Source organism: Coenobita brevimanus, chromosome 101 (genome assembly GCF_032717465.1).
Source record: "Coenobita brevimanus isolate Jiangsu-jjx chromosome 101, ASM3271746v2, whole genome shotgun sequence".
Taxonomy (NCBI): Eukaryota; Metazoa; Arthropoda; class Malacostraca; order Decapoda; family Coenobitidae; genus Coenobita; species Coenobita brevimanus.
The window spans coordinates 65699564-65725106 of record NC_137054.1 but is presented as its reverse complement, the minus strand read 5'-3'; the positions used below and the strand labels follow the sequence as shown (position 1 = coordinate 65725106).

The following is a 25543-nucleotide window of genomic DNA, read 5'->3' as shown; positions in this document are numbered from 1 at the left end:
TCTACCTTGGCCATCACTAAGTGATGGTCCGAGACTCCATTCCCCCACCCTCTCCACACCCTTGCATCCAACACTTGTCTTCTCATTCGCTCATCCACACACACGTAGTCTATCATTGCCTTTCGTTCAACAAGTTCACCATCCATCCTCCTCATTTCTCTCCATGTATACCGGTGGATCATCTTATGACGAAAGATTTAATTAAAGCACATTATTTTGCATTGGAACACAAAAATATTATAAGAAAAAAAAAAAGACAATGGTTACTTCTAAAAATTTACATTCACCACAATAAAGTAAATAAAAGTATTGTTTATTAGTGTACAATACAGTACAGTATTATTGGTATTATCCCTACGTGTCAAGTGGGGTTGGTGGAGGATTAGTGCCCCTCCCTGTAAAACAATTAACTCTAAGCCGTTGGCCACCCCGTTTGGGATACATGGCGTCTGGCAATGAATGAATGAATGAAACCAGTAGTTTACAAGTTGCCAATATGCAGTTCAGGGATCTTACCACCATAAATGCATAGTATATTACCAAAGAATGCTAATGAACCCCCATAACTCCATTTGGAAGCTGATATTTACAGAGATGATGAATTTAATTAAAATTTCCCAAAAAGCCATACCTTGGATCTTGACTCGGCCAGTCCACGTAAAAAGTGCGTGCGTTTGTACCATATGCATTTTTCTCCTTCTGTCTACTGCACATGCGTCTGCTAGGTCTGTTTCACCCACTCATAGGCATCCTTTATGTTACGTGATGGTATTTTGCCAATCAGTTTGAAGTGCGGTCTCTGATTCCTTCTGGATGGAAAATTCAAATCCTTATTGCTATGGCTTCCGACGAAGTAGGATGTGATCTGTGGACCATATGTAATATTGATTACTTATGCATTATTAAGCATTTGCACTCGGAACCGGAGGAAGCCGTTGAGTTATTAAGAAAATGCGGTGTATTTTTTCTGCTCGTTTTTGATGAGATTTGAGTGATTTTGACCTTCATTTGTGTCGGAAATGCATCACTTTGTCCCTTTTCCAATCATGAACTATGACTGGATGAGGAGGTAACTTGAAGAATTTTCAACTGAAAACAAAGGCAAAAATCACTCAAATCACTTAAAAAACCACCAGAAGAATATACTGCACAACCTAGACCATTGTACCTCAAAGGTAAACATTCCGCTGCAGCACATTAGGTTAGGTGCTCTGTTGAGCACCACCTCTCCTTCTCTAAACATCACCTTCTTTTTCTAACTGAGACTCAGCTGTCTGAGGCAACTAACAGCAGACCCTTTTCTGTATCCTCCTACTTTCTCTATACTCATTTCAAAGCCAGGTGGCTGTTGTGTATATATACGCAACAACTTATCTTGCTCTCGTGTTCCTGAACTTGATTCTTCCGAATTCTCTACACTCTGGCTTCGGCTTTCCTGTCATTCTCTGTAAATATATCTGTGCTGTTTACTTGCCTCCTAATTCTACTGACTATCAAAAATTCTTTGACTATCTTACTTCTATGATGGAACACATTCTATCCATTTCTCCATTTTTTGAAATCTCCATTCTAGGAGATTTCGATGTTCACCACCACCTTTGGCTTTCCTCTCCTTTCACTGATCCACCTGGTGAACAAGCCTACACCTTTTCTACCCTTAATGACCTAGAGCAGCTTGTACAGCACCCTACCAGTATCCCTGATCGCCTTGGAGAGAGTTCCAACATACTTGACCTCTTCCTTACAACTAATCCTTCTGCTTAATCTTTTCTCTCCGTTGGGCTCCTCCGATCACAACCTCATCACCTTAACCTGTCCTATCGCTCCAGTACGGTCTGCGGACCCTCCAAAGAAACGTCGTCTGTGGCACTTTGGAGCTGCGGATTGGGAGGCCCTCAGGCAGTACTTCTTTGATTTTCCCTAGAATGATTATTGCTTCCGTGGCCGGGAGCTGTCTGGGTGTGCCTTGCGCATTACAGAGGTTATTCTTTCTGGCATGGAAGCATACATTCCTTTTTCATATCCTTTGACTAATGCACGAAAGCCTTGGTTTAATCACACTTGTTCTAATGCTGTCCGCAAAAGGGAGAGGGCCTATAAAAGGTACCGGAGCCAACCCACCCCTGAATCACATCCTTTATACGTTTCTGCCCGGAATCATGCTAAGTCTGTTCTTCGCTCTGCTAAAAATAATTTCATTAGTATTAAGTGCTCTCAACTCTTTAACTCGAATTCTTTCCGCTCCTTCTGGCACCTTGCCAAAAACCTTTCTAACAACTTTACCTCATCATCCTTCCCTCCTCTTTTCTACTCTGATGGCTCTGTAGCTATTTCTTCTACTGATAAAGCAGATCTCTTTGCTCAGACTTTCTCCTCCAATTCCACCTTAGACGATTCTGGTGCTGTTCCTCCATCACTTCCCCCCTCTGACTTCTTCATGGCTGACATTAAAATTTCTTCAGCTGATGTATTTTCTGCTGTCACAGGCCTCAATACTAATAAGGCATATGGGCCTGATGGAGTCCCTCCTGTTGTTCTCAAGAACTGTGCATCTGTGCTTACACCCTGCTTAGGCAAACTCTTTCGCCCTAGTCTGTCAACTTGTACCTTTCCTTCTTGCTGGAAGTTTGCTCCATTCAGCCAGTCCCAAAGAAGGGTGACCATTCCCAACCCTCTATCGTCCAATTGCTTTAACATCCTGTATCTCAAAAGTTTTTGAGTCTGTTCTTAATAGAAAAATTTTAAAGCATCTTTCCTATCACAACCTTCTTTCTGATCGTCAGCATGGGTTCTGTCAGGGACGCTCCACCGGCGATCTTCTCACCTACCTTTCAGACTCCTGGTCATCCTCCTTTCGGGACTTTGGCGAAAGCTTTGTCATTGCACTTGACATCTCAAAGGCTTTCGATCGAGTCTGGCATAAATCTTTAAATTCCAAACTGCCCTCTTACGGTTTCTATCCTTCTATCTGTGCCTTCATCTCTAGCTTCCTTTCTGGTCGTTCTTTAGCCGCTGTTGTAGACGGCCATCGTTCTTCTCCTAGATCTATTAACAGTGGTGTTCCTCAGGGCTCTGTCCTATCACCAACTCTCTTCCTTTTATTCATCAATGACCTTCTAAGCTGTACATCCAACCCTATCCACTCATACGCTGATGACTCCACCCTTCACCTTTCCATTCGATTCCCACAACGTCCATCTCAGCAGTTACTTCAACAAACAAGGGATGAGGCTATGGCACACCTAATGTCTGACTTGGCTCATATCTCTAACTGGGGTAAAAATAATCTTGTTGTTTTTAATGCATCAAAGACTCAGTTTTTGCACCTATCAACCCGACAAAATCTTCCACAGGTATACCCACTAATGTTTGATAATATTCAGCTTAATCCTGCATCATCCTTGAACATGCTTGGGGTTTCATTTACTCAGGACTTGTCTTGGAAAGATCATATTACATCTCTTGTAAAATCTGCTTCCAAGAGATTGGGTGTGGTAAGCCGACTCTGTTCCTTCTTTACTCCTGAACAATTGTTGACTCTATATAGGGGTTTTATCCGCCCCTGTGTAGAGTACAACTCTCATGTGTGGGGAGGCTCCCCACATACAGCTCTTCTCAATAGGGTGGAGTCAAAGGCTTTTTGCCTCATTAACTCTCCTCCTCTCACTGACTCCCTTCAACCTTTGTCTCTTCACCGCACTGTTGCATATTTATCTCTTTTCTATCGCTACTTCAATGGTCACTGCTCCTCTGAACTGTCTGCATGCATTCCTCCACCCCTACGACGGGCGCATAGCACCCGTCTAGCAGCAAACTCTCATCCCTTTTCTGTCCAACTCTCTAATGCAAGAGTTAGCCGTTACTCCCAGTCCTTCATTTATGCAACAGGTCAACTCTGGAACTGTCTCCCTATGTCTGTATTTCCTACTTCCTATGATCTCCAGTTTTTCAAACGCTGTGTGTCCAGGCATCTGGAAATGATCGAATCTTGAATTTGGCTCTCTCTTATATTTTGTTTTTCTCTTGGAAGGAGTAGTTTTGTGGGCTCATTGCCTTTGGTTCCTTCTTCCTCACAAAAAAAAAAAAAAAAAAAAAAAGGTTAGGTTAGGCATCGTTAGTTTAGGTCTGTTTTGTTAGGTTAAGTGGTTGTGTAGTATGATTTTCTGATGGATTTTGATGCGATTTGAGTGATTTTTGCATTCATTTTCTGTCGGTTAAGTTAGAGTAGGTCTGTTTGGTTAGGTTAACTGGTTGTGCAGTTCTGGTACGGTATATTTTTCTGGTGCTTTTTGATGCAGTTTGATTGATTTTTGCCTTTGTTTTCTGTTGGTTAGGTTAGGTCTGCTTGGTTTAGTTAGGTTAGGCTAGGTCTGTTTGGTTAGGTTAACTGGTTCTGCAGTATATTTTTCTGGTGGTTTTTGATGCGATTTGATTGATTTTTGGCTTTGTTTTCTATCGGTTAGGTTAGGTTAGGTCTGTTTGGTTAGGTTAACCGGTTGTGCAGTACCGGTATATTTTTCTGGTGGGTTTTGATGCGATTTGAGCGATTTTTGCCTTTGTTTTCTGTTGAAAATGCTTTATTTCACCTCCTAATCCAGTCAAAGTGCATAATTGGAAAAGAGGCAAAATGAAGCATTTCCAACAAAAATGAAAGTCAAAATCACTCAAATCTCATCAAAAACTACCAGAAAAATATAAGGTACTGAAGGTACGGTACTGTACTGCACAACCTGGAGGGTGTATCGGCAGCTAGTAAAAGTTTATCGTATTATTATACAGTATATGTTATGCCATTTGCTTACTGTAGTCAATGTATAATCCAGTACAGTACTGCAGTGGTAGTGAAAACAGTTTAATAACCATTGGTGAAATCCAGACTAATGTCTTATATATTGGGAAAAGTCTAGGACAGGAGGGGGAAGTCCGGATGTCACTTTTATTGGAATTTTGTTTTTTTGGAATGGCTCGGGCCCCAGTTAGTCCGTTATAGTGAGGTTTTACTGTATTATGTTTGATATAACATGACTTTCTTTTATGAAATCATGATAAATTAGAAAATGATGCATAATCCATACCAAATGAAATACCAAATTGTTAATATAAAATTTGTAATACTGTAATCACTAACTGCTACCTTTGGTCGGCCCATTCACCGTACCACACGGTATGTCTGGAGTTCATTTTAGTTGGTAATGTTTGATTAGCAGCCTCAGTGTGAGGTGTAGCACAGCAAGTCTTTGTCACTCGCATAAGTCACTGTACAGTATATATATACTGTATATATATATATATATATATATATATATATATATATACAGTATATATATATATACCATCTATCTATCTCTCTGTATATATACGGTATATACTGTACTGTATATATTTATATTGGTTGCAACAGGGATGTGTCATGACTCCATGGTTGTTCAGCCTGTATATGGATGGGGTTATAAAAGAGATACAAGGTAGGGCAGTGGATGTTGGAGGGGCCCTGGTGAGAGAGGGCAGTGTTTGGAAACTCCCTGTACTGTTGTTTGCAGATGATACTGTGTTGTTAAGTGAAGACGAAGGGGAGCTGCAAGGCTTGGTGGGTGAGTTTCGGAGAGTGTGTAAGAAACAGAATCTAAAGGTGAATGTAGCGAAGAGTAAAGTTATGGTCTTCGAGAGAAGTGAAGTCAGTGAATGTACTGTGAGGTTGGATGATGAGGAAATGGAAAATGTGAGTACGTTTAAGTACTAGGGTAGTGTGATGAGTAAGGATGGAAGTTTGGAGGGTGAAGTGCTTGGAAGGGTACAACAAGGAATAGAGGTTGCTGGTTCCTTGATGGCAGTGATAAGAAACAGGGAAGTGAGCATGGAGGTGAAAAAGTTATTACATGACAGTACCGTATTGTGATACCGACTCTAACTTACGGAAGTGAAGCTTGAACGTTGTTGGAAGGACACAAGTCAAGAGTGAGGACAGTGGAAATGAGTTATTTGAGAGGAGCCTGTGGAGTCACTGGAGAGACAGACTGACAAATGAGGATCTAAAGGAGCGATATGGTGTGGATGTGGATGTGATAGGAAGTGTTAGGAGAAATACACTGAAGTGGTTTGGCCATGGGAAGAGGATGGAGAGTGAAAGACTGACAAGGAGAGTGTATGTGAGTGAGGTGGAGGGGGGAAGAGGGAGGGGGAGGCTGAGGATGAGGTGGAGGGATGAAGTGGAGAGGTAGCTAAAGGCTAATTATGAGGGGGGGTGAGCTGGGAGCTGGGCAGTGAAATGGCGGGGGACCAAGTGACGTGGAGATGATTTGTCTGTGGCCTCCCATTGCGGGATTAAGGCATTTGGCAGTAGGTAGATACCCGGTAGATAGATTTGGTACCGTATATTCCAACGGCCATACCACGTTGAGTACACCGCTTCCCGTCCGATCAGCGAAGTTAAGCAACGTTGGGTCTGGTTAGTACTTGGATAGGTGACCGCCTGGGAACACCAGATGCTGTTGGCATCCCTACGTGTCAAGTGGGGTTGGTGAAGGATTAGTGCCCCTCCCTGTAAAACAATTAACTCTAAGCCCTTGGCCACCCCATCTGGGATGTATGGCGTCTGGCAATGAATGAATGAATGAATGATATTCCTTGAGCTGTATTTTAAGTGACATAGGAGGCTTCAAAACACTTTTTCGTGAGCGATTTATTTTGCATATTACACCATAGCGTGCTCATGTATGCAGTTTATGTTGCTTAAATTTGAAGTTTGTATCAGCATTGTAAGTCACAAAATGTTTAAGTGTAAAGTGTAGAATACTGATAAATCACTAGCATCTCAAAGGTTAGTTAAAATAGGTAAGTTATTTTAATGAAGTTTGTGTATATGGAAGTGGGAGAATGTGAGGTGTGTGGGATAAAGGATTCTTAGTGCAATAGACCAAAGTTCCTTGTTTCAGTGTGGGAGAAGCATAATTATATTTCCCAGTAAAGCCTTAACACACACACACACACACACACACACACACACACACACACACACACACACACACACACACACACACACACACACACACACACACACACACACACACACACACACACACACACATATCGCTTGCTGGCTCAGTGATAATGCTCTCGCCTAGCACATGCTAAGATGGGGGTTCGCACTTTGCTCACTGACAAAGCGGGTGGGTACTGTCCCCCTTGAGCAAGGGGATAGGTGTGTGCGTGTGTGAAGGTCAAGCCTTTGCCCTTAGATTCGACTATTTGCACTCTCAGCTCTCTTCCGGGAGGGTAAAAAGCTGATGATCACAACCATCACGTAATCCTGCCCGACCTGGTGTATTACACACACACGCACGCATGCACGCACGCACCACGCACACATTATAGTATATTAGATGTATATGTGCAAAGCTTTTATGATTGAACAGAATCTGATGCTATAATGATGATGATGATTTTGTGTTGGTACTGCATCAAAGAGGTAACCCATTGGTCTTTCTTTTCTTTAAGGTGTGATGTAGGTGAGGGAAGGATTTTATAAGAGGGCAGAATCCAGTGTTCAAAAATGCTGCCAGTCCCAGACCAATTTCCCCGGGTGCAGGAAGAGGCCATGACAGTTGAACCTCAGTATGATGGGGTCATTATGCTGAGCCCAGAGGCAGTGCTTTTTAGTGATGCCAAGCCACGGCCAGATGGCAGTAAGGTTTACCATGTGTTTGAACGCACGTTGGGGGAGATGCAGAGGGACGATGATCGTACACCCCTGGAGACTCACAGGGACGATGAACGCACACCCCTAGAGGCGCACAGGGAGGATGAATGCACACTGTTGGAGATGCACACACACACAGATGAGTTTCGTGGCAGACATGACCAGCTCATCTCACAAGCACATGAAAATACGCTGCATAGCATTCAGCAGGTAGGCCTTTTTTTTTTTTTTTTTTTTTTTTTTTTTTTTTTTTTTAAATCAGTAAATGTACTTTACTTTCTGCACCTTACAGATTCATTTTATGGAAGACTTGACTCATTGTAATCCGTAAAAATCACCTAGAAAAATACCATTTTGTAGCAGTCGTGGCTCATTGGTCAGAGAGCTCTGCTTTGGCTGAAGGGTTGGAGGTTCAAGTCCACCCAAGGGTCATTGGTAGACTTCAATCTGGTCATAATGTGTTACACGCTTCAAACCTGAGTCTTCCACCCAGGGGCAACACCTTAGCCCATAGCAAAAAAAAAAAAAAAAAAAAAAAAAAAAAAAAAAAAATCCAGACCCTGTAACTCGGTGGTTTTCTGTTGTTTTTGTTTGTGTTTATCCATACAAGGGCGGAGAGGAATGTTGGAGCAGTTTTTTTTTTTTTTTTTTTTTTTTTAAATAACCAGTATATATTGACAAATGTTTCACATAGTGCCTTTACTATCCTAATATGTATGAGAGCAGAAGACTACTGTACTAATACATGCAATCCTCAGTGATGCTTTTCAAAATGTAATGTATCCCATACACTTGACACTATAAGTTACTGGAAATTACATGATGATGATGATGATGATGATTTGGCCCCAGGCTTATCTGAACATGAACCTGGTGTGCATCATCATCCTTTTAGGAGATGGGAGGGAGTTGAGGGACGTTTATATAACTGGGCCAGATATGTCAGTGCCATCATGTGAAGGTGTTCCTCTTCAGCAAAGCAATCCTCATTTTCAGTCATGAGTGTTTTTCATAGTATCACAACTTTCCCAGTGCAGCTGGTAATGTAAATTTGGGAAAATTAGTGAATCAGCTTAATGAGTACCAGCGGAGCTTTGCTGGCCAGTTTCCCTGTAATTAATTGTGGACTTAATAGCTAAAAAGAGCATAAAATATTGTGAAGATATGCATCTGCAGTCCACTAACCCTCACTGTGGGAATAGGGAGAGTGTTAGGGATGTTTGCATAATCGAAGTTATGTCCCACTTTTTGAAGACATCCTTGACCATCCTCTGGATGGTACTGGAGAGGGGCGCCTTCACACGGTGGTACCATTATAACAGGATAGTCCATTGCTTGTTGTTACAAACATCCTCAGCATCCTCCATCTACTGAAAGGAAGATTATGGAGTGCGGGAGAAGTGCAGCTTGAACGTACAATCCACTGGGTTCATGTTTAAATGAGCTTGAGGCCACAACCACGGTAACAACAGCAGTTGTAGTCTGTGCCATTGACAGGTGCTTGCTGAGACTGGGTTGGTGAAGCCAGAGTGGTGTGAGGGCAGCAATGTTGCAGAGAGTGGGTTGGAACAGGTAAAAGAAGAGTGGTGTCATGATAGCAGTGGTAGTAGTGTTGTCACTTCTTCCACCACTACCAACACAGTGCTTGTTGAGAGTGGGTTAGTAAAGCAGGAATTATATGAAGTTAGCAGTAGCAGTGGTGATACTCTTTCTGCTACCACAACCACCACCACAACCACAGCCACAACCCATCACACCACCTCAACCTACCTCACGCCTCATCAGCGCTGCCTACCACCATCCACTGTAAGTTAGGTAGCCTTATTGTTGTTGTGTTTGTTTTGGCCCCAGGCTTATCTGAATGTGAACCCAGTAGACTGCAGGTAGCAGTTGCCTTCTGCAGCCCACCATCCATTCTCCTTTGGGAATGGGGAGGGAGTTGAGGGACATTTTATAACAGGACAGTAGAGCTGTTTGGTTATATGTGACACCATATGAAGGCAGCCTTGTTGAATACCAACCAGCATTTTAAATGGCATTCTAGATTTTGTAGCACTTCTTCCTGAGCAATTTATTTAGCACATTGCATCTCAGTATCTTCTTGCGTGTTATTAATACAAATTGTATCTATTAATATGATATACAGTACCACAAATATCATAAAAGAGAATATTATAGTTTAAGATATTTCCTCTATACGTGCAAGAGTTAACTGATACTCTCAGTCATTTGTATTTGCAAACAGGTTGACTTTAGAACTGTCTTATTTAATCAGTATTTCTCTCTGCATATAACTCATAGTCTTTTAGACACATTGTATCCAAACATCTCTAAGTCATTTTATCTTGAATTTTGATTCTATCTTTTTTTTTTTTTTTTTTTTTTTTTTTTTTTTAAATAGGGTGATGAAGGGTATATGTGAATGAGTTTGAAGGTGAGAAGAAGTGTAATTGACCAAGAAGAAGGTGGTGAACTAATGTAAATGAGTGCATGAGAAACTGGGCTATGGAGTTTGACAAGGTTAGGGAACTGACAGTGGATTGAGCTGGTCGGGTAGGTTTTGAATGGAGGAGTGTACCACAGGGGTTTGATTAACATGATAGATATTGTAAAGCTTATATGTGTGGAAGTTTATGCCCGTGAGGTGGAGTGTGATTCTGGGGGCTTGGATGGTGAGTGAGTGAGTGTTTGGCCCTTTCATTAAGTGCATGTATATGGAAGTTATGTCTATGAGGTGATGTCAGGATTAGAGAGCTTGAATATACTGTACCTGTATGTAAATGGTATGTGTATATGTGTGTTTGGGGCATGCTGTTGCTTTGTTTCCCCTCCTGTCTTATTTTTCTGTTAAGTTTGTTTTCTGGTCCCTGCCTCACCCTGACATTGCATGGGAAAAGAGGTTGGGATGATGATGATGAAATGCTGCCTTGAAATGGAAATTTAATAATTACTGTTTATGCTGATGTTGTTATCCCATGGTGCCTGTGGACATCTTCAGTTTAGTCTTCCCATCTTGTGGCAGTTTTGCTTAGGTTTGGAGAGACTTTATATGCTGGAGAGGCTACAAATAGCATTAATAAACCTCTTCAGTACTAGAAGTCAGTCCTTAGTTGATTAAAGTTGCCCAGGAAAATGAGGGGGGGGGGCACCACCTGAAATCAAAGGGTCCTCATGATTTCAGGTAATGTTTTTTTAATTATTATCTTGTAGCCACAAGATGAACTTACTCAGTTTAGGAAAGGCCTCTCATATTGAATGGATTTACCCTTCTAGCCCCCAAAGTTTATCCTTAGATGAGTAAAATCATTAGGATATGGCAAGACTTTGGTAACATAAATGACATCTCTAAACCCTCTGAGATATCCCCTTCAGACCAATGACATATTTTGTTTGGTTCTTGCTACGGTGTTGGAGAGGGATGCCTTCACACAGCAGCAGCAATATGACCAGTTTATACAAATGTCCCCCACTCCCTCCCCTATCCCTTGAAAGGAGGATGGTGGACTGTGGAGGATGGGCAGCTGTGGCCTGTAATCTACTGGGTTCACATTCAGATGAGTATAGGGTTGCAACTACTATTGCAACTCATTCTTGCTACATCTGGAAAGTTTTATACAGCTTTGGAGAGATGTTTTGTTAACAATAGGGCTTACAGTACTCCTCAGAAGTATCGAGCGCCCTGCGTCCCTCCTACAAAACAAACCTTTCAACATTGAAAAAACATATAAATAATGCATTTTACTTACCTTTAGTGCTTCGTAGGGTATCCTTTACGCTTCTTCACGGACCTGAGATGTCTTGGAAGTGAAAGGGCAAGGCTCCTGAGGTGCTGGGGGGGTATTTTCTCCCAGGAGTCACGAATGGCGGCTTCCAGCTTAGGCAGAGAGCTCACGTCCTTCCCTTGGAGACTCTTTACGAGGTACCAGAGGTTTTCAATCGGGTTGAGGTCTGGGCTATTTCCTGGCCAGTCTTTCATGAATGATACCTCGCAGTCACGAAGCCAATTGGTGACCGATTTGGCCTTGTGAGCAGGTGCACCGTCCTGCTGAAGCACTCGTGCACCTGTTAGCTTAAAGGAGTCTGGTAAATGATCACACAGAAGCTCCAGGTAAACATCCTGATTCACTCTGATGTTCTTGGGAAGCACAACAAGCTTCCCCAAACCTTGACCAGAAAAACAAGCCCATACCATGAGTGAATCAGGATGTTTAACTGTGCTTTCTACATACCGTGGGTCAAGTGGGTCACTACCTTTGCATCAGTACATACGTGCTCCTCTGTTACAGGTGACACTAAACGTTGCCTCATCAGACTACAACACTGACAACCATTGCTCCTCACCCCAGTTAAGATATTTATTAGCAAAGGCAAGCCTACGAAGTCACTGGTTTTTTGTGAGAAGAGGCTTCTTCACAGGCCTGTGACTTGTGTAACCAAGTTCATGGACCCTACGAGACACTGTTCTCACAGACACCTCACCAAACACTTCCAGGTTGCTCTCCTTTATTTTCCTTGCACTCACATGAGGATTAAATTCCACTGCACGTTTTAAAACATTAATAGACCCTGGGGAAGTTTTCCTAGTCCTACCAGACCGCAGTTTCTTTGTGGGAACTTCACCACTGTTTCCCACTCGAAATCGTGCGCACCAACGACGCACTGTCGATCGTGTCACACCAACCAATTCACTAATTTCCTTTATCTGGTGGCCTGCCTCCTTTACAGCAATGATCTGGGACATGATTTCACTCGATAGTTCACGGGTAGGTGCCATAACAAAGTGGTGAAAGCCAAAACACTGCAGGACACTCGGTAAAAAATGGCGCAATAAGAGAGGGAGACGCGGCGGAGTTCCTCTCTCTCAGGCAGCCCGTGGGGAACTGAGGCAGGAACCAACCAGCGTGTCGGAAGGCCTCAGGGTACCGTGACGTCATGCTAGCGCCGCAAACTTGTGGCTCAATTTTTACCCCCAGAAATGGGTGATTCTTTTTTGGCCATAAGTATTGAGCGCCTGGCGGTAGGCACTCGATAATTTTGACGAGCACTGTAGATATAATCTTCAGTAACTACTGTAAAGTCATATTTTTTTTTTTTTTTTTTTTTTTTTTTTTTTTTTTGCGAGGAAAAAGGGAGGAGGAGGCTGTAGCACGGGCCGAACAGGGTGGAACTCCCGAGGGGACTGGGAATGCTGGTGATAGGGAGTGCTGGAGCTCCTGTTTCACTAGTCATCTAACCATCCCCCTTTGCTGACCTTTTCATTGAGGCAGTAACATGGAGAGTAGACCAGCATACTTGCTCAAACATTTCCTCTAACAATCTTATGCACTACACCACATGCACTTTACATTTCACACAACGTATCCCACTACGTTACAGGGGTTGGCGCCAGCAAGGGCATGCGGCCAGAAAACTTTGCCCCCACTTCTTAGTGGCGGACTTCTGGAGGGAGGCGTGACGGGGGTTTCGCCGGCACGGATCATGGGTCCAGGGCGAGATGGGGCTCAGGCCTGCGCTAGAGGGTACTGGGCATTGCGGTTCCCAGGCTGCCGCTTCCGCCCAATTGAGAGGGGCCCAAACCTGGGGGTAGCGCCCCAGGAGGCTGCCCTATCAGTGGGTGTATAATGGCGGGATAGGTGCAGTGCCAAGGCGCGCTTGGAGGGTGTCCCTGCAGCTGTCCTGGCAGGGTGCCCCGAGGCCACTACCACAGCCACTGGTAAGCTGGTGGGCTAGGGGTCCCCCAGATCCATTGCCTGGACCTGGGACTGTGCAGTGAGTGGGGCCTGTGGTATGTCTATCCCCCTTTATTAATCCTGACTATGACAGAACACAAGAATAAGTTTCAAAGCAAGCCTGAGGACAGTAAATCACCCAGGGAGATGAGGGTGGGTTCATGGAATGTGGGAAATTTGAGGGGAAGAGCAGTGGAAGTCGTTGAGGCATTCAGTAGGAGGTGAGTAGATGTGGCGTGTTTGCAGGAAGTCGGGTACAGGGGTGGATCAGCCAGAAGGATTGTTGGGAAGGACTGTTACTATAAGCTGTTTTGGCAGGGGGGGACAGACGGATATGGGGGTGTTGGTGTGATGGTTGCGGAGAAATGGGTGGAATATGTTATGAATGTTATAAGAGTAAGCGATAGGATATTGGTAGTGAAAATTCTATTCGGTAGAAAGATAGGTTCAGTTTTGTCGGCACATGCTCTGCAGGCTGGGTTAGATGAAGCAGAGAAAGATAGATTTTGGGATGATTTAATATGTGTAGTAGATGGTATGTGGGATGATGAGATAGTGGTTTTGGGAGGGGACTTAAATGGTCATGTAGGTGAAGCAGCACAAGGTTATGAAGGAGTACAGGGGGGATGTGCGTATGGTATAAGGAATGCGGAAGGGGAAAGGATACTCGAGTTTGGGGGGACAACTGACATGATTGTGTGCAACATATTTTAGGAAAAGAGAGAGTAGGGTAATTACGTATGAGTCTGGGGGAAATAGCAGTCAGGTAGATTATTTTCTGGTTAGGAAGGCTGATAGGAAGTTAGTGAGGGATATTAAAGTTATAGGAAGTGAGGAGTGTATGCTGCAGCACAAACTATTGATTTGTGATATGTTGCTTAAAGAACGAGTGATGAAAAGAGGACTTGTGTACCTAGAAGGAAAATATGGAAGCTGAAAAACCAAGTAGTAAGGGATGCCTTCTATAGCGAGATGTGGAGAGTGGTGGCTGAACAGGGAGCTGTAGACAGAGGCGTTAATGAACAGTACAGAGCCCTCAAGAGCAGTCTCTTGAGAGTTACTGATGTAACATGCGGTTGGACAAGAGGACCACCAAGACATAAAGTAACTTGGTGGTGGGATGAGGGTGTAGAAGCTGCAGTTAAAGAGAAAAGAAGGCTTTTCCGGGAATGGAAGAAGGGTGGTAGCAAGGAGGAATACTTGGCTGCCAAGCATAGGGCTAGAAGAGAGGTATACAGGGCTTCAGGTGGAGCTGGAGGTGGACTGGGTGATAGTGGAAATGGTGTAAGAAGGTGTGAACCTGGAACAGCAGGTGATAAAGGAAAGGTCAGACGACTACCACTGCAAGGAGGTGAAAAAACACAAGTATGATGACGAGATGAAAAATAAAATCATGGCGGAAATTGAGGAAGGTGCATGTAACACTGAAATATGCAAAATATATAATGTGCCAGAGTCCACTGTGGGTAGTATGAGAAAACAGCAGAGTGAACTTAAAGCCAAACAGTATTCAGATGTTGTGTACTTTGATCTGCCAGTTTAAATGTATTTTTCTTTAAGTTATATTGGTCCAGTGATCAAGAAGAAAATATAATTTTGTTGTACAGAGTATATTTTTTATATTTATACTGAATTCTATTTTTTGTCAAACTTTCTGGGGTGGTGGTCACAGAGTGTGACCTTTACCCAACAGCGGCCGAAAAAAAAGTTATTGGGTTAGGTTAGGTTAATGTAATTCCTAACCTAACCTAATAATATTTTTTGGGAGCCATAGGGTAAAAGTTGCGCTCCTTGACTACCACCCCAGAAATTTCAACAAGAAATAGAATTTGGTATGAATATAAAAAATATAAATTGCACAACGAAGTTATATTTTTCCCTTGATCACAGGACCAATCAAATTTTAGTAAAAATACATTTCAGTTGGCAGCTTGGTACAGGACATCCGAATACAATAATCACTTGATTATCCGACATAATACAGCAATCCTTTGGTTATCCAATATAATATTGTCAAAGGCATGTCCAGATAATGGCTCCATCCAGAAAATGGACTTCTCCCTTGACTCCCATTCATACATAACCTAACTTTGAAAGCCAGTGTAAAAGGCCACTACAGTACATCATACAACAGTTGTACCTGTTGTTTAACACTGCTCTATCTGGTCATGCAGACCTATAAACCCCAGCCAAGCAATTACTGTGGTCAAGCAGACCCATCAACCACAGACAAGCAGTCACCACTCCTTGACCATACCCTGCAGTGACATTAAAAAAAAAAAAAAAAAAAAAAAAAAAAAAAAAAAAAATGGCTACACAAGAAAAATGCAGTGGTCACACAAAACATGATGGTAGAATGGAATAAAGTCATGATAAAATAGAATAAAATCAGGTAGAGTACAGTAAGCTAGAATAAAATCAAAGCCAGCACTCACGAGTTGACCATCCTTCATCAATCTTACCCAGGATCTCCTGCATCTCCAGAGTCATCACTACCCTCTTCCTTTTCCCTGGTGAAGGGGCAATCATCACACACCTTAGGAAGAGGTACTGGTATGCAAGGAATAGCAAGGCCTGAGGCAGGTAGGGAACTACCACAAAAGCCACAATGTGATTCACTGTAACAACTGACCGAGAGGAGCTGTTTACTGTATGGGAGCCACATTGGAAATGGGAACATCTCTAGTGGTCAGTGGGTGAACTACCCAGCCAGACTTGACAGTGCTGCTTGGCTATTCCTGCCCGGCTGGGTGGATTTTTTTCACACGACCATAATTTCCAGTTGGATGCTAGAATTTTATTAGGATAGTGGGAAAAAAATGTTCAATTAATGGTTTAATACAGCCAGATCACAGGGTATGGGTAATGGATGGTCCGGGTAATGGTTGTCCAGATAATCAAGAGATTACTGTAGAGCCAAAGGCATGTCTGGGTAATGGTTCTGTCTGGATAATGGACTTTTCCCCTGGCCCCCTTTTGTACATACCCTAACTTTGAAAGCCAGTGTCAAAGGCCACTACAGTACATCGTACAACACCTGTTTCTGTTGTTTAACACGATTCTATCTGGTCAAGCAGACCTGTAAACCACAGCCAAGCAATTACCATGGTCAAGCAGACCCATCAGCCACAGACAAGCAGTCACCACTGCAGGTCCATACCCTACAATGACATGAAGAAAACATGAAAAAATGGCTACACAAGAAAAATGCAGTGGGCACACAAAACATAATGGTAAAATGGGATAAAATCATGCCAAAATAGGGCAAAATCATGGTACAGTACAGCAAGCGAGAGTAAAATCAACGTCAACACTCACGGTTCAGCCATCCTTCTTCAAGCTCACCCAGGATATCCCACTTCTCCAGAGTCAGCACTACCCTCTTCCTTTTCTTAGGTGGAGGGGCCATCATCATACACCCTAGGAAGAGGCATGCAAGGAATAGCAAGGTCTGAAGCAGGTAGGGGACAACCACAAAAGCCACCACATGAACCACTGTAACAGCTGTCCGAGAGGAGCTGTTTACCATACAGTCACCTTGTGAGAACTGAGAACGACTGGGGGGGGGGGTCTTTAGCAGACGTTAGATGAACTACCCAGCCAGATAGAGCAGCACCACCTGGCTATTCCCGCCTGGCCAAGCGAACATGTTTGAGCGGCCATAATTTCCACCTGGACGCATGAATTTTGTCCGGATAAAATGGAAGAATGTTCGAATAATGGTTTTGAATGGCTAGATCACAGCGTCTGGGTAATGGATTGTTTGGGTAATGGACGTCTGGATAATAGAGATTAGTATATTAGCTGCCAATCTAGCCCTTGGAAGGAAGAATTTTGAACCAGTCACCAGAGGTAGACGAGTGAAAACAGTGACCGAGTACTGCTCAGTCATGCTAGTGGTCGAACATTATTTGTTACAGTGGCTGAATAGGAGGCCCAGGAAGGCATTAGTGTGTCAGGACCTGAAATTCAAGACCGTGCCTGCCAGTTTTATAATGCAATTGCAAAGAAATGTAACATGTGTCACCTCCAGAGTTCACTGCTTCATGGGGTTGGCTACAGAGGTTCAAAGACAGGTTAATAGCAACATTTCAGGTAACTTAAGGACGTACTTAAAGTAGGAAATACATTAGGGGGTGAATTTTCTTACGGGCCTGGTCTTACAGGCCTGGTCCCTATCAGCTTATTTCCCATAAGGTTAGTGTCCCAACTTGGGCGGAATCAGCTTTGGCAGCACTTTTCATGGTCCCTGTTAGGCGCAGAATCTGGTGCCCTTCTGTACTGTATCCATTTGGGTGGGTGGCCGGCCAGCCTCTCTTGCTGCACACTGGTAATAGACCCTGACCCACCAGCTGAGTAGACATGGCCGTCCTCCTCTCTACTGAATGGTCGAAGTTGCCTGGCCTGCCTCTTGAGGCTTATGCTGGTAAAGGGACCTAACCCACCAGATGAGCAAAAATAGCCTATACTGTATACAGAAATCTCACATTTTTCCGAATGGGCAGTATCCGGACCTGTTCATTTTCCGGGTACTGGACCTTGGCTCTTAAACCATTATCCGAATTTACTCACCATTATCCGGATGTAAAAGCCCCCGAGAACTTCGGCTGGCCAGCCAATATGTTCAAACATTCGGTATCTTGGCCACCGGGCTCTAGCTGTGAGCGGGAAATAGGCTGTAACCCTTAACTTGAGCTAAAATGTCCGCCCTCCCCTCTACTGAATGGTCAAAGTAGCACACCAGTCCAGTCACTCCTTACAAACCTCCAGCACTCAAGTAATACCAATTGTAAGCCACAAGCAGCGTCAAAATGTCCGTACTCATCCCCACCAAATGTCCAAAGTCATGCGGCCACCGGGATAAGTCTTTCCCAACTACCACCATATGTTAAACACAGACTGCAAGCCACGAGTACATGTTTAGTGGCAGTGGCTGTCTGCTTCTCTACCGAACATCCAAAGTTGCCCAGTCATTAGGAGTTGTGTTCCTGAATGGCCACCGTGTGTCTAACACAGACCCCAGTCCACGGGTAAATGTACGGTAAATGTGACCGTTTGCCTCTACACTGAATGGAGGGAGTCCCCCAGCCTCTGGGATAAGTGCGAAACCCCCCACCATGCACGCCTGTCCGCTTCCCTGCCAAATGGTCAGAGTCACCTGGCAGGCTGCAATAGTCATACACTGCCTGAGGCATTGATATACTGGTCATCCATTGTTGTCATCACACGATAACCCTTATCTGGGCAAATGGAATTGAACCTCATATGCAGATGTCAGTTTGCAGCATTTTGCTTCCTCTTTGCATGGAGGCAAGCATGAGGGTGCAATATGACAGCGTAGTACTGCATGCCGGCCTACAAGCTCACACCTTAGTTCCCGCTTTTATCCCCCTCATTAGTGGTAATGCTTGGAAGTAAGGCTGTGAATGCGGCTGCATTTGTGGTGGTCCCCTACCTTCATCAGGTTGTGGCCCTCCTGTGCTGCATTCTTGTGTGTGTAATGATGGCCCCACCACCACCTGAGAAGCAGAAGAGGAAGGTTTTGACACTGGAGAAGAAGGGTGAGATATTGAGCAAGGTTGACGTGGGCTGGACCACAGGATGCATACTGCGGGAATATGATCTAGACCGTTCAACATTGTTTGATATCAAGAAGTCACAGGACAAGCTTACACAGTACGGACAGGACTTCAGCGAAAGCACACGTAGAGGTGACAGGAAGGGCATGGCCCAAGGCACATGGCGAGGCCTTGGACGCAGCAGTGGAGGACGTAGACCCGTTTCGTCAGAAAGTGCAGTGCCTAATCAAGGACAAGGGCCATGCCCATGGTCAAGTCTATAATGCTGACGATACTGGTCTATTTTACTGCTTATTGCCCACCAGCACCCTTGCAGAGGAGGAGAAGACTGTTATCCAAACAACATGTCCTTGATTTTTGCTGTGCTAATGCTAATGGAATGCACCGCCTCAAACCCGTTATTGTTGGGCATGCAAAACAACCACGTTGTCTCTGTGGGTTGATGGATAGCCTGCCTGTTGTGTGGTACTATTCTGTGAAGGCCTGGTTTACCACCCAGATCTTCAGAGACTGGTTCCAGAGACACCATGTGAAGGAGGTTATCCATTATCAAATGGAGGTCCTTGGTATTGCTTGTCACAAGGCGAAGGCGCTCCTGCGCATGGACAGTTCCCCTGAGAAGGATTTTGTTGCTGATGATGGGTGCATTAGGTGCATGTTTCTGCCACCTAATACAATTGCTCTGATTCAACCAATGGACCAAAGTGTTATCGTGGCTGCCAAGAGACTGTACTGGTGGAGGTTCCTCAACGAGATGATGACGTTGTTGGAGGGCGAGGACGAGGCCAAGGACGCACATGGGGAGCAGATCTTAAAGAATCTTCGGCGTTACGACCTGAAGTTTGCAGTGTTCATCTGGGTGAAGGTGTGTAAGGAAATCTCCATGAAAACCCTTGAAAGTGGTTGGTCTCATCTCCTCCAGGGAATTGAAGCCAAGCAAGACTTTGAGGGGTTTGACATGGATGATTTCCACTGCCGTCTTCGAACAGCAGGAGAGTAGGTGGACATCGACGACATGAGGGATTGGCTGGATGACAACGGTGACGATCCTGGTTATCAGATCATGTCTGATGAGATCGTCACTGCTGCCTCCGTGGGCATGAAAGAGGACAACTAGACTAACGAGGATGAGGACCATGACTCGCAACCCCCCTCAACTTCATCATTCCCTTGTCTCAGTGCCCTACGTGCCAGTCTGGAGGAGGTGCTGGAGTACACCAAGCACCCACATTGTGACAGGGAGTTGGTGCTGCTCAGCCTGGCGATGGAGCTGTAGGGAGTCAGGGACGCTGTCATCCTCTGGCAGAATCTTAGTCCTATTTTCAGACCAGGATTGATTCCTTCTTCAAGCCTGCCACCCCCATGAGTGCCAGCCCATTCTCACCACCACCACCACCAACTACCACCACCTTGTTTCCCGCCTTCACCATTGGAAGCACATTGACAGCTGTTGAGTCTCCATTGGACGCAAGTTTGTGGCTGTCTTTGGAGTCTCCTGAGGGGTAGGCGACCATCACTGCACCGCACATCTCCACTCATCATTCAGCTCCAGCAGATAGAGGAGGAGGAGGAGTAGTAGTTCTTCGACCTTTGCTAAATGTGAAGGTTAGCCACTAGACCACATGGGACAACTGTACACCTGCTGGAGGTGTACGGGTTATGAAGCCTGTCTGCAGTGCTCTGGGTGGTAAGTACCCCAATTGAATGTTTTTTGGCAGGGAACTTTATTTTTTTTTTATACCCTTGGTGTTTGAATTTATTTAGGATATTCCCATGTGTGTTTTGATGTCAGAATATGGCAGATTGACCTGAAAACAGTGCTAAACTTAGGAGTGGTACTGTACATACAGTAGTGTATAGGTAGGGTATTTTATGGTTTTTATTTTATTTATTTATGTATTTTTTTGTATAGTTTCCTTGGTGCTTAAATTTATGTAGGATATTCCCACGTGCATTTTGATGTCAAAGTATGGCAGATTGACCTGAAAACAATGCCAAAATTAGAAGGGTACTGTACATACAGTAGTGTATAGGTATGGTGTTTTTTGGTATTCATTGTGTTTTTGCATGGTTTTCTTGGTGTTAAAAATTATTTTCAATATTCCTATGTGCATTTTGATGTCTAAATATGGCAGAATGACCGAAAAACACTGCTAAAATTAGAAGGGGTACTGTACATACAGTAGTGTATAGGTAAGGTGTTTTTTGGTGTACAAATTGGTTAGGTATAGGTTGGAGGTTGGGTATAGGTAGGGTCTGGGTACAGTAGGGGGATACTGTTCATTACCTGGACCTTGCCACTGCCCGGACATGCTTCTGGCTGTATTATGTTGGATAATTGAGGGACTACTGTATGCGGGTACAGTACTATATGGTATACAGTAAGGTCCCGGTCTACGTTAGAGTTCCATTCCTGAGATGTAAGTCGATTTTGTATGTACAGTGGAGCTCCACGGTCAGCGGCATCATTGTTCGCAGTGGTCTGCAAATATTCCCAAACATCGGGTTTCACGCATAACCCCTCCGTTTGCGGCGAGAAAAAGCTAAACAAGTTGCGCACACAGACAGCGACTGTCACACACCAACAGTGTCAGTTGCAGAAATGTTAGAGTTGGAGGAGGACGATATGGAACGGCAGCAGCTAGTAGAACAGCCAAAAGAAGACAACAAAACTCCAACAACATCATCACTTTCATCATGGCTGCTCATTATCAAGAATTTGCAGGAGGAAGTCAACCTAGCAGAGTTTGCCAGCAAGCATGAGTGCCTGTTCCATGTTTCTGCCTTAGCAAAGCTGATAAACACTGAGTTTAATGAGAAAGTGAATGCAAGACAGCTTGCTCTGACAGTCTGCTACCTCAGCAGACCCCGGGAAGTGAAAGAGGTGGAAGGTTCAGTGCAAGCAGCAGGGACAGTTGATCATGGAGCACAACCCAGTGAAGATGCCATCATGGACCTGGTCGAGGATGAGGAGTTTGTGGAGGAGCAGCAGACAGAAGAGATACAGCACAGGATGGATGTGTTGCGTAGAGAGGCAGAGGAGGGTGGAGGTGCCAGAGGTGGTGGGGCGCAGTAGCCTCACCATCTGTCTTGGAAATTACACCCCTGTTATTTCCATTAAGCTCCTCACTCCAGCCTTCCAAGTGAGTTTCCTTGCCTATTGTGTACCTTGTATTAATACTACTGTAGTTTCTTTTCAGGTGTGATCAATAAATTTTGCTTTGCATAAATGGGTTTTAGGGGGAGTTGGCATGGGGCCCAGAACCAGTTAGCCTATTTCCCATTGGAGCAATGCTCCAACTTTAGTAGTTTCATGGTTCATGCAACTTTTCACAGAATCAATTAGACACGAAACGTTGGGCTCCACTGTTACTCGAGTTTCTGACTGTACATCGCACATTTATACCTTATGTCAACACATATGTGGACTTTTCAACCATACATCTTATACTGTACATATAATACTCTTATGATAACAGTTATGTATTGTATAAGAAACAAAAACTTTTTAACTTATGATTTTTATTGAATAAAAAATGTGTTGTACTTCTGGTCCACCACATCACCCCTCGAGCCTCTCATGCGTCATGGTCATGGTGGTACCAGCATGTGTTGTCGCTGTTGTGGCAACAGCGATGGCTGCTGAGTTAGGCCACCGCTTTCTCACTGTTCCATCGTCTTCACACTTGTGCACACTGCCAACACATATTTTATTCCTTAACATTGATGTACCCAAGCAATTTTGTTATTCTCTCATACGATAAACTTTACTGTAGATTATTGCCTGTTAAAAAAAAAAAACATCAATAGTAACATCATTACTGGTATGATAAGGTTGGCATTTGTAACATTGTTTGATGGTTATTTTTTTATTTCTTTTTTTGGTGGCAGTCAAGCGTGAGGCGGGAAAACACCCGAGACACATCATGGCAGACAGCAACACTTTAAAACTCGCTCTTTACGTTTATTTCCTCATTATTTTATTATTTAAAATTTCCTTGTAGTGGACTCGTAACCTCGAGATTCACGGAAGTCGACCTTACTGTATACTGTACACTATATTGCGTTTAAAGTACATTACAGTTTAAAAAGCATAGGTTAAGACAATGATACAGTATGTAATGTTATGTAAACCTGATACAAGGATACACAAGGACACTCGAAGGCAGCAGTAAACATGCGACTAGAGGCGGCTGCCTGTGACCAGTGTTGATCACACTCTTATGCAGTAAAATTTTTACTGCTTGTTAGGAAACTTTTTACTGCTGTTTGGCTTATTTTTTACTGCTTTTATGTAAGTAAGGAAAAAAAGAAAAATATAGACATATGAACGGTATTACAGTGTATCTGTGTTGGTTATATCTGTACTGTACATGCGTATAGTATAACCAGCAGCAAAATCGCTTTGTTTTGGGATGCTGACTGGCCATCATGCAGGAACACTGCTTTTCGTCTGCATACACTTGCTACGTCCTGTTACTTTTTTTTTTTTTTTTTTTAAATAAATGGGTCCCTGGACGTTAAAGCGAACAGACGCTGTGTGGTAGGACGTTACACGGGGCATGACTGTACTTCACTAGTAAAAATCTCTCCTAAAGCCGTAGTCACATGGGAATATTTTGAAGCAATAAAAAGCGAAAGGGCAACACCAGGAGCACTGAGATTCTTTCAGAGGTGGTCATGCGAATGGTTCAATGCCAGCAAGAAAAAGTGAATGTTGCTGTGGGAGTAAGAGATGAATAACTGAGTTTTTCTTCCCTATTAAGTCTTAACTGATACATGCCTGAGTACAACAATAAAAACAGTGAAGATAAATGAGGCTGCTGCTATTCTGACAAAGTTGATGATTATCAGAATGAAAGGAAATGCAAATATAAAATGTTTGAGGGCTTGCAAGTGGCTTGCCAGGTAGGGGAGTGTGAACATTTATTATAAACTGGTAAGAAAGCTTAGTTTGGAGAACCCAGAAACAATGAGGCAGTGGATACTACTTAGCAGACTCCAGTATCTTCATCTGTTAATTTTTCTTTAATCAGTTATTAGCAAACAGGATAACAAATAATGCAAGCATTTGATGGTCCGTGAATGCTGGAGAGCAGTGGGCAGCTTTGTAAACAGTGGTGGTCAACCTTTTATATGGTGTATGGTGACCTTTTACAGTAACCAAATTTTGGTGGCTGGGGGTTTAATGGGTAAATACGGCGCTCCAGTCAGATTGAGCTGGTGAAGGTTTATATCCAAGGGGTGGTTGGGGTTTATTGCTCACATAATGCTGCTCAGGGATGATAGAGGCTGGTCACTCTCATCTTAAATTTCAGGACCAGCTTACCTAGCCCCAGGCTCCTATGCTCCTCTTGGGACAACGTAGGATTGGATGATGGATGAGTGGATAGTACCACTTTGCTTTTAAAATTATTCGATTACCGTATTTTGTTATTAATAGTATCAGGTGGGGATGCTCATTATCCACTCACTCAATGTAGTGCCTCTCTCGGGTGCCTGCCCTTTCCTCTCTTCCTTCCCTCCTTCCTTCCTACCTCTTCTGTCTTTCTTTCCTTCATTCTTTCCTTTTGCTTCTGTCTATGGGTGACTTAACACAGAAGGACAAGACAAATGGTTTCTTATACACCAGGAAACCATTTACTGCACTGGGTGGTAACCATATAACCAAATTATGATGTGTAGTGGTTTAATGGGTAATTACGGTGCTCCAGTCGAATTTAGCCAGTGCAGGTCTATACCCAAGGGGTGGTTTGGGTTTATCACTCATGAAATGCCACTCAGGGATGAGTGAGGCAGGTCACTCTCATCTTAAATGTCAGGACCTACTTACCTAGCCCCAGGCTCCTATGTTCTTCATGGGGCAATACTGGACTAGATGGTAAATGAAATATTAATACATTATATAATGATAAAGCATTAAAATGAGCATCATAGTTTGTGTAACTGAATACAGTATAACATTAATATACATTCAGTCCCGATTATTTTTGGAAGTCCGTTGTCCAAAGCCAGACCTAACTGTCTGTAAATCATTCCTTAATACAGTAAAAGTGCTCTCATTTGGCATCTGATCTTATGGTATTTCCGGTCTGTCGGCAGTTTTCATAAATAGTCCCCTTATAAAAGTTCTCTGATCTTCTGGCACATATGCTGAGCCGATCGGCATCCACGACGGGGTCGCCAGCCTGTCACCGGTACCTGTGCAGCCATAGTTGCCAATTTGGCGCTGTTGGCACTTGATCTAGTGCTTTTCATAATAATTTAGGGCCAATAAATATTAGATTTTCTTCTATATCTAACGCATTTAGAAGTCCAATTTAGCACAAAAAATTGAGAAGTTCACCTATAGCTTAGCGGATTTTAAAGTTGAGCTTAGTGCTTTTGAAGATTTCTGCTTGCCAACACTGCATGCAGTCTGCCATCATGATTCGTGAGCGTCTGGCTTTGTGAGTCGGATCTTTCAGAAGTTTGGAAACTTTGTCATGCTATTTTATGGTATACAGTCATGGTCATAAATTATCACCTATCCTGTGGTA

General features: G+C 43.6%; 1 protein-coding gene and 1 non-coding gene across 3 annotated transcripts in view; both read left to right on the top strand.

Annotated features, from left to right (window-relative positions):
* The window catches only part of LOC145414976 (uncharacterized), a 50966-nt gene that overhangs the window by 4204 nt on the left and 21219 nt on the right, over positions 1-25543 (top strand). For both annotated transcript variants that reach the window (XM_080284391.1, XM_080284390.1), the window contains exons 2-3: positions 7495-7906; positions 9194-9502. In XM_080284391.1, the coding sequence (XP_080140517.1) occupies positions 7550-7906; positions 9194-9502 (666 nt within the window). In that variant the 5' untranslated portion in view covers positions 7495-7549. The remainder of the gene's footprint in view (positions 1-7494; positions 7907-9193; positions 9503-25543) is intronic.
* Positions 6376-6494, top strand: LOC145415263 (5S ribosomal RNA). The gene has a single exon (XR_013900041.1). It is a non-coding gene; the product is annotated as a 5S ribosomal RNA (ribosomal RNA).